Source organism: Pieris napi, chromosome W (genome assembly GCF_905475465.1).
Source record: "Pieris napi chromosome W, ilPieNapi1.2, whole genome shotgun sequence".
In the NCBI taxonomy this organism is placed as follows: Eukaryota; Metazoa; Arthropoda; class Insecta; order Lepidoptera; family Pieridae; genus Pieris; species Pieris napi.
In genome coordinates, this window is record NC_062258.1 from 1,125,686 (window position 1) to 1,135,408 (window position 9,723).

The 9,723-nt window shown below is 34.5% G+C and overlaps 1 protein-coding gene across 1 annotated transcript; it reads right to left on the minus strand.

The window, feature by feature from the left end:
* Positions 1 to 740: 740 nt before the first annotated feature.
* On the minus strand, positions 741 to 9,426 carry LOC125061999. Its single transcript, XM_047667617.1, has 3 exons — positions 9,016 to 9,426; positions 7,037 to 7,184; positions 741 to 928 (listed from the first exon to the last, which is right to left on the minus strand). Exons 1-3 carry the CDS (start codon positions 9,424 to 9,426, stop codon positions 741 to 743), a joined length of 747 nt encoding a protein of 248 aa, XP_047523573.1.
* Between the last annotated feature and the right edge of the window lie 297 nt (positions 9,427 to 9,723).

Genomic DNA, 9,723 nt, shown 5'->3' on the forward strand with positions numbered 1-9,723 from the left:
AATACTAATTCAATATTCCTCTTTGTAAACGGATTTCCAGGAAATCTGTCCTTTGTGTTTTATGCAGTTTCCGCTTCGTGGAAATTCACGTGAAACTCGCATCAATTTTGCTTTGTATGATTTTAATAAGTTCGACGAACGCCTAGATTAATTTACCAGTCGCCATCCCCAAACAATTACACTGGATGTCACCCACACTGTCCATTTAATAATTTGATTTTGACGTTACTAAAACAGATCAGACGGAAAATGAAAATTAAATAGTAAAAATAGATGAATTTTAAGTAATGTTCAGATTTCATCATTTGAACATCAACAAACTGCTGACATGGATCCGGTGTTTGCTAAATATTAGCAGCTGAATAGCAATTTTAATTATATTTTATTTAAATATTGATCAGCTGCTGACACGGCTCATATGTGTTCCAAATTATAATAGCTGAGGTTGCGCGATACACCAACAGCTCACTAGAAAAATATCATGTATGTGTGAATAGGTGTAATTAGTATTTAAGATAATGTTTTATAACAATAAATCAGATTTGAATATTACTCTGTCTTACGTCTCACCCTCTCATATATTTAGTCATCTAGTGCAGCTTGCTCATACATACATTACATATACTATTCAGATACTCCTGACATTGAACACATATAAATTTTAAACACACTTTTCACAGTCCACTAACTAGCAAGCTGTTCAAGTAATATAATAAAACAAGTTCGTATCAGAAATATATTTATCCCATAAAATTAGGGCGTCCGGAACGAAATTCGCTTATAAATCTAAAGTTTTTCATTTTTAACCGGAATTTCCCCTTCTTCTTCAGTCGACCCATGCGTTGGAGAGTACATATTGCTGGTAAGAATCTGTATAAGGCATTCACTTCGTCTCCCATACAGAATAGGAAGGAGGATTCGATGTAGGCTGAAAACAATTATTGCTATCTATACTAATATTATAAAGAGGAAAGGTTTGATTTTTTGTTTGTTTGAAATAAATAGGCTCCGAAACTACTGGACCGATTTCAAAAATTCTTTCACCGTTGTCAAGCTACACTATTCCTGAGTGGCATAGGCTATGATTCATTTTCAAAAAAATTTGGGATGCTAACTAAAACTTGAATAATCTAACCCAAGGTGTAAAAAAATAAACAAAAAACTTCCTTTAATCGTGTGCGCTGCGAAAACTATTAATGACAGAATAAAATGACGTATTACAATTTTTCAGGACACATCACTATCTATAAAAAATGTCTCGACAGCATGTCTCTATCTTTTATAAGCGTCCTTTTATTATTATTATTTTATTACAAAAAACCACCGCTAGAAAAGGCTCTTTATTCGTACCTAGGTATAGATCCTTAATGGCATAACCACCAAAAAAGAATGGTGGATTGGTGTTCTCCTGCCTTTTCTCTTGAATATTTTACTACTATGTAATATAACAAAAATCTTAGCCACAGCAACGCTTGGCCGAGTCTACTAGTCTACAATAATTTGTCTAAACCTTGCCATAGTCTTAATTTAACATGTCATTCATTTTCATATTATCCTTATATTATATTGTTAAATGGACTACCGAACGTCATAAAAGTCGTGCTATTGCGAGGGATATTTCATTACAGGCCGTCGGGTTGTGCAAAAAAATAGTTTCGGAAATCGTGTAAAATGTTCTGTAGGATAGATTTTTGTGCTAGCCGTAATAAAGATCATTTATCAAGTTTAAATGTTTGTGGTTGTAGTAACACTTAGCTACTGAGAGGTGAATATGACCGCTTGAGACAGCTTAATATAGGCTTAGAACAGATCGCTTGATTTCAATAAGAAAGTAAAGTAAAGTAAAAAATCATTTAATCATGTTGGTAACATAATGTACACTTATGACTCGTCAGTAAAGAAATACATATTAATGCTTCTAATTTTACATTTACTGCCAGTTCTCAAATCAAGGGCGTAGAACGGAAGAGAACTGTGGCAATAAACTCTCCGCCACTCTTTTTAATCGCCATATTTTTTTACACAACGTTTGTAAGGAGCTGCAACTATTACACCATGTTCCACATGAGATATCAAGTAATTAATAATAATAACATAAATTTAAAAATAAAAAACAAAGACTTGTCCTCTATCAGCAGGAGGCATGGTGAAATAGGAGCACGCAGTTACATTCTCTTTGAAAACCCGTTGAACCATGTAATTCAACAAGTGCTATGAGAAGAAACTAAAGAAAATTCTCGTTTCACAATGCCTCCGAAACGGCTCGATCGATTCTTATGAAACTTTTTATGCATATTCAGTAAGTCTGAGAATCGGCTACTATCTATCTTTGAAACCCCTAAATGTTAAGGCTGGTCCACCTCTAATTTTAATGTTTCATTTTGAAATACATTTTTTTGTTTTTATTTTCTTATAATATAGCATACAAAAATACATACAACCCTTAATTTTCATCCCTCTACGATCAACCTAATTTTTATTTGTTAATTAAAATCTTATGACTTGAATTCTGAGGTTTATATATAGACAATGCACAGAAAAGCCTAAAAAGTTTTCATTCCAAAAACCCGAACAGACTGGGGTAGCATAGCAAAATGTTCCATGTTGGTCTGTACTAAAAAGGTAGGCTAAGTAAAATGACATTAAGAAACGAAGTTCGCGGGGGCAGCTAGTCTGTGTATAGATAATTCTCGACAACAGTATTTCAACCAAACGTCTCAGCCATTACCTAACTCGATTCATTTCCTCTCTACCACTAACAATTTTAACAGTGATAGGTATTAGAAGTGTAATGCAATATGTACTGTATATGCCAAAAGAAAGTCAGTGGCGCTACAACCTCTTTTAGGTCTGGGCCTCAGATTTCTGAATCTGTTTCATGACCATTTTTAAATCTAATAGGCAAGTAGGTGATCAGCCTCCAGTGGACACGCCGTCGACTGTTTGGGTCTAAGACATGTACATGTAGTTTATTCTAAGAGTACATTGTCTTCACATATAATTATTTAACAAATGTAACAAAATATTGTAAACCTATTTTAAAAGAGTAAGCGTGGAGTTTCTTGCCCATTCTTCTCCACACGAAACTACCATTTGGAAGGGGCAACTAGAATCTTCTTTGTATTTTTTTTGACGTTCAAAAGTGCCATTTTAGATGGTCTAATTCAGTGATGGGCAAAGTACGGCCCGCGGGCCAACTCAGGCCCACGAAAGTATTTAATCCGGCCCGCCGAGGGTCCATCGACATAGATAGTATACGGCGCGTTATAATTACGTTTTGACGATTCAGAAGAAAAAGTAGATTCTACTTGTAATGTTTTAATAATATCATGATTAAAAGCTTTAACACACAATGCATTTTCTATGATTCTGGCCCTCCTCTAGAATTTCTTAAACTTTGTGGCCCGCCATTAAAAAAGTTTGCACACCACTGGTCTAATTGAAATAAATGATTTGACTTTGACTTTGAGCAAATGTTAAATGCGCACATAGAAAGAAAGTCCATTGGTGCACAGCCGGGGATCGAACCTACGACCTCAGGTATGAAAGACGCACTGAAGCCACTAGGCCGACACTGCTCTATATGCCAAGCCTATACTTAAATAACCAACAAACAACCATTTAATAATGTCGTAACAACAAAATAACCAGTCATTACACGTCAAGTCAGGGGTCAATAGCAGCTTATATTTGTTTTCGAAGCGTTTGATGTTACTATAGTTATCGATGTGTCAAATTAATATCCGATATTCTACCTTTGACGTTGACATGTTACAGGGAGCTGGGATTGAACGATGTGTCAACATGGCTTTGCCTTCAGGCACAGTATCGTGTAATAGCATGGGGGATATACAAATGGTATGAGGGTACTTAATATATACAATCAGCGAATAGAAAAACGTAATACATATATAATTTATGTTGAAAGTTTGTTGAATTAAACAATAAAATTGGAATAGTATGAAGCCTATATCACCAAGTTATTATTAATATTTAACATTTAATTTAATAAATATGACTTGTCTAAATTAATTAATCATCTAGGTTTGTAAATAACATGTCTTAATAACACGTTTTCTTAGTTTTTTTGAAATTTATTATATTATTTTTGCACTGTCCCTTAATTATAATACTAGCATACCATATATATCTCTTGTATCATACGGCTTTGAGATATAACATCATAACTATATGTTTGCACCACTGCATTTAGCCAAAAAAGAGTTGTGATGGAACTTTTATGTTTGTCCTTTTGTAGCTGCTGCCTAATAATCACCTTCATGATTCAGTGGTTTCACATTGCATTTTACCTGAGGTCCTGCGTTGCCGTAAAATTAGTTTAGGGTCGGTATAACTGCAAATAGGTCTACACTTGGCCATTGGGTAAATAATAATCATCTTATAAAATCACAAAGTGATGCCATTCACCTACAGATTAGACTACAGACTATTGATTTCTAAGAAACTTTGCGAAAGATTTTGACGTCTTGTTACTTACTCATTTTTCTTTTCAGACTTGAACCGCCTACGCTTTATTTCGACTTAATTACCACGTATTCTATTGTATTTATTTATAATCAGTGGCGCCACAACCTCTTTAGGTCTGGGCCTCAGATTTCTGAATCTGTTTCATGATCATTTTTCATTCGAATAGGCTAGTAGGTGATCAGCCTTCTGTGCCTGACACACGCCGTCGACTGTTGGGTCCAAGGCAGGCCGGTTTCCTCGCGATGTTTTCCTTCACCGTTCGAGCGAATGTTAAATGCGCACATAAACAGAAAGCCTATTAGTGCACAGCCGGGGATCGAACCTACGACCTCAGGGATGAGAGTCGCACGCTGAAGCCACAAGGCCAACACTGCTCATCCTATTGTATTATTATTATATATACGTATGTTAGCGGCAGTATTATCCTAGTGGCTCGCAGCGACCCCTTAAACTGCGCGTCCGAACACGGCGTTGCACTAATCTAATTGTCTATATGCGCAATTAAAACTTGTCGGCGTATCTCAAAACCAAAAAATTTACAACATGTGTCAGGCTGATCACCTAATTAGCCAGCCAAATAGGGTTGTAACGCAACTGGGTTATTATTATAATGTTTTTAATTCTTTTGTAACTATTGTTCGTGATAAAGGTATAATTGTTTAAAGAACCTAATTACTGACTAACTGTTGAGACTAAAAAGTGACATTTATAGGTCTCCAACGCTTTAACTGAAGTAGATAAACATGTACGAGCGCGTACAAGTTTTTAATTTACTCAGAGAAGCGTTATTTACGCGTGTCTTGCGCACACTGACTATTATTGTATGTGAGCCGGATATATTTAGTTGCACTCTGGCTGAATTCACAAGAATTGCATTAATTATAATTACAAAAAAAGGTTTAGGTTTTATGTTTTCTTTTATGTTCTTGTATTAATAAGTTTTCTATTGTATTAGTGTTAAGTTACTGTACAAATAGGAAATAAATAAATGTATTTCGATTTTTACAGCTAATTAAAGAGGTACGGAGGTTTCAAAATTTTTATCTGAATTTCTTTAAATTTAATTATTTTAATGTTTGTAAAGAAGATATAGAAAGAAACGGTCAAAAATAGGCCTATGTCAGAAGACATCTTGCCACAAAACTGGTTGCTAAAAAATTACTGTCATTTGTTATTTACATGTAAATAAAGGCTTCATTCATTTGTTTTTGTTACATGAAAATGTTTAGTCCTAAGTATAATTTTATCGGCATCGGTTAATAAGTACAGTACCACGATTTTTATAGCACCACGAAGCGCAAACTTCGCTTTGTTGTCGTCCTTTTAACCGACGAGCCTAGGCGTTAATTTAGAAAATAATTTCTAAATCAACGCCTAGGCTTGGTCAAATATAATGTAAAGTCATAATAATTACATTACTTATTTAGCATGAATTTTGTAAATAAGAAGGGTTAATTACAAAGAACTCTACTGATGTAAAATCACCAACTATCAAAATATAATTAAATATTATATTATTAAAGGACTATTCTTGTAAACTTAGTACAAAGAACTCCCCAGTAATGCAGCTTTGCCTTTGAAAAATTTAATCAGCGTTCCTTTGAAAGCGTTAAGAACAAGAATTATTTTTATAGAATTTATAATACATTAACGTCAGGTATATTTTGTCTACATCACTGAATCAAATTTAATTTTCTTTTACAGTTCCAAATCAATTTAATGTATTTTATCGCGAGTAATGCCTTTGTGTCTGCCAACACGATGTGGCTCGGACCACGACTGTAATCAAAACTTCGAGGTAAATAAATATTTGCGCTTAAATCCCTTAAATACATTTTTAATTTACCCTTCATAGCCTAGCGGTGTTATTAAGTGTCTAGGTGAGGGTATCGGGTTCGATTCCCGGTCTAAGCGCAAGTTTATTTTCATAAATTTATTGGTACCGCATTTCTAAGGCAAGCAGTGAGTACTTAAGAAAATAGACTGTGAGGTTTAGGTTGTATGTTCTAGGCCGAGGATGGAAATTGCAAGTGGTAATTCAACATTCCTTTTTTAGGTGCGAGCGACTATATGCCGTCGGCACTCTGCGCGGAAATGCAATCCCCTCAATAAAAATAAAACAAACGTACTGTATACGTAGTATAATAGCAGGTGAAATTGTTGGGCGATGATAAGATAGCTAGCTAACATATGGTGTTAGACAGTTTGGCAGTGTTAGAGATGCTTTTGAGACCTAGTATGTAGCTACACACTTTTTTCATTCACTGACTGACTCACTCACTCACTTACACATTTGCACCTACATTCCCTCATGCGCTCAGGCGTGTTGATAACAGTTGAAAGGTAAATTAAATGAATGATGTAATTATATATAAATATATTTTAAGGAATTTATATTTAAGTTTGTTATGGAAGAGCTGGGAACCCTGACACAGGTATTTCTTACTTAAAAGGGTTCCCAAATCTTACACTTTGTAATGCATATCTACTTAAAATGAATAAAGACTTTTTTATGTTAATTACATGATTTGATATATCTGATACTTACAAGAGCTATGCGAAGTACTACTTTTGTTCTCCCAAAACATCTTGCATTGTGCGACATCCATGAAACAGTGGTTTTTGAACATCAGGGCTGGTTCCCTCGCCATGATGCCGGCTACACCACACACGGGAGCATAGGTGTCTGGATATTTCTGGAACAGAAATCTTATTACTGAATTAATATTTATTATATTCAGATTATTAATCCATATTTTGTTATGGGGTCTTTTTGAAGTGAAACTTCTTTAGGCGCATGAGGGTAAATTTTTACGGATGAAACGCAATAATTATAATATTAGCGTCACGAAGATGTGCAGCGTTTTTGTCAAAGAAAAGGGAGAGACCGATTGAGAGAGAGGGAGAAGGGCGAATTACAATGCAACGTGTTTTAAGTATCGAAGAATTAAATATAAAAAAAAATATATTTTCGACACTTAATATTTTAATGACAATTAATTTCCCTGCCTCTATGTCTCGAAAATTTAAAGTTTTAGATTTGTATAAGGCTTAAAAATTTGTTGGCCAAAGAAGTTTCACTTCTGACATGTGTACTTTGTACGCAGCACTTTTTTATGTAATAGGCGGCACATGGGCAGGAGGCTCACCTGATGTAAAGTAATACCGCCGCCCATGGACCCTAACACTCCCAGAATTCTCGCACGTGCGTTGCCGGCCTTTTAAGAATAACAATTAGGTCTGAGTAACGTAATGGCTAGGAAACAAAAGAACTTATGTTGGAGCATGTATTATAATAGAGTTGTATGAATTGTCGCGTCTAAAAGGTGTATACGTAGGAGAATATCAAGTCTCATTTCTATATTTAGAATTTAATATGATAACTTCGGAATCTTTTGACGAAGAATATACTTTTTGAAGCTGAGGTAATTAAGAAATGGACGATTCAATCGTGATTTCTAAGAAGATTGAAGTTTTTTTTAGTATAGATTGTGACTTTTGAATTTGAAATTATTAACTTGAGTTATTGATATGTGAGTCATGATTCTGAGACAGGAAATACTTAATGTACGTGTTTTTGTTCAATAAATAATATCCAAAATAATAATCCCACCGAGAGTGTTCAGAGGAGATATTCAGTTGACCTGCAGCTGAGTTTTATCATCGGACATCGAGGCAGAAAGCCAAATTCCACCCGTATCACCTCGACGTCCGCCGTTCCACAACCGACCGTTCTTTAAGGCAGTTTCTGAACCAGCTACCCACTGAACCAATTCGACTTAGGGTCCTTCAAGAAAAGAACGTAATAATTGTTAAAATGCCGGCAACGCACTCGCGAGTTCTCTGGCATTGAAGTTGTCCATGGACGGCGGTATCACTTAACATTTGGTGATCCTTCTGCCCGTTTGCCCCTGTTCTATAGAAAACCGCCTTCGAGGTTAAGATGGTTTTAATACATCAATATTTAAATTATAATCATCCCTATTAAATTTTGAAGTGAAACTTCTTTATCGGGGTTGGAAAAAAATTTAGTGTAACATTTTTTCGTTACGCGTCACATTTTTCGGTTACGCGCCATGTTGCTTTTTGAAGTCAAACTTCTTTATCGGCGTTAGAATGAATTTTTTATCGACGTTTGGGAGAAATTTTGTAGCAAAATAACGATAACAATGATAGTAATAATTCTATTACAATTAATGAAATTCTGTAATAATCTTAGTAGTAATAAGGTAAAATGAAATATTTGTATTTGTATTCATGTCTATGATAATAAAAGCCTTTTGTTAAACTTTATTTAACCAATTTCGTTAAGTTGCATATAGTAGATCATTTTTCGAAAAATAAGGTCATAAAGAAGTTTCACTTCTTACGTGTGTACACCTAGTACACGCACACATTTTTTTTTATTTACCAAACGATGTGGTTGTGTGGTTTGTGGTATGGTTTTGCCTTATAATTCAAAACGTCGAGTTAAATACTTTTTCAGCGTTATAGACATTTATAATTATGTCTTATTGATTTACTTACAGTAGGACAAGTATGATAGCACGTAGAAAATGTTGGGCGATGGTATGTATCATTTTTCTTCTCCTTCGGTATCATGATCAATGGTACGAAGATTTTTACTGGGCCTGCGTTCTTTATTAAACGTCTCCTTGTGTTAAACGGATCCATTTCTTTCACAGGCAAATCAAATACATGGGTAGAAGCGAAGAAGCTATCTATACTTTCATTGACATTATCTGTACCTAACATACCACCATTGATGATAACTAAGTTCTTTATATTATTAATTTGGTTTTGTCTATTATCAATATCGTTAATTTGGCTTTCTCTATTATCAATATCATAAATTTGGTTTTCTATATGTGCTGAGTCACAAATGAATAGTTCTGTCTCTGTATATTTTATATTCGTGTTGCAGTTGTGTTTATGCATCTCGCATCTATTTGGAAATCTTTTTACTCTGTACCCTTCTCCTTCTTCCCGTATTGCGCAAATTTCTGTATTATTACATATTAAATTTACATCGCATTGGTGATTGTCGACAGTCAATTGTTTTATATGCAATTCGTTCAGCGTGTTATTTGGTAAGGCATTAGAACAATATTCCATATTTATTACTCCATATGCTGTAAAATATTAATATTATAATATAATAATCTAGATTTAAAGTTTACTGTTCATGTCCAATCCAACCAATCATTCTAGTAATACAATATAAGATGCATTATC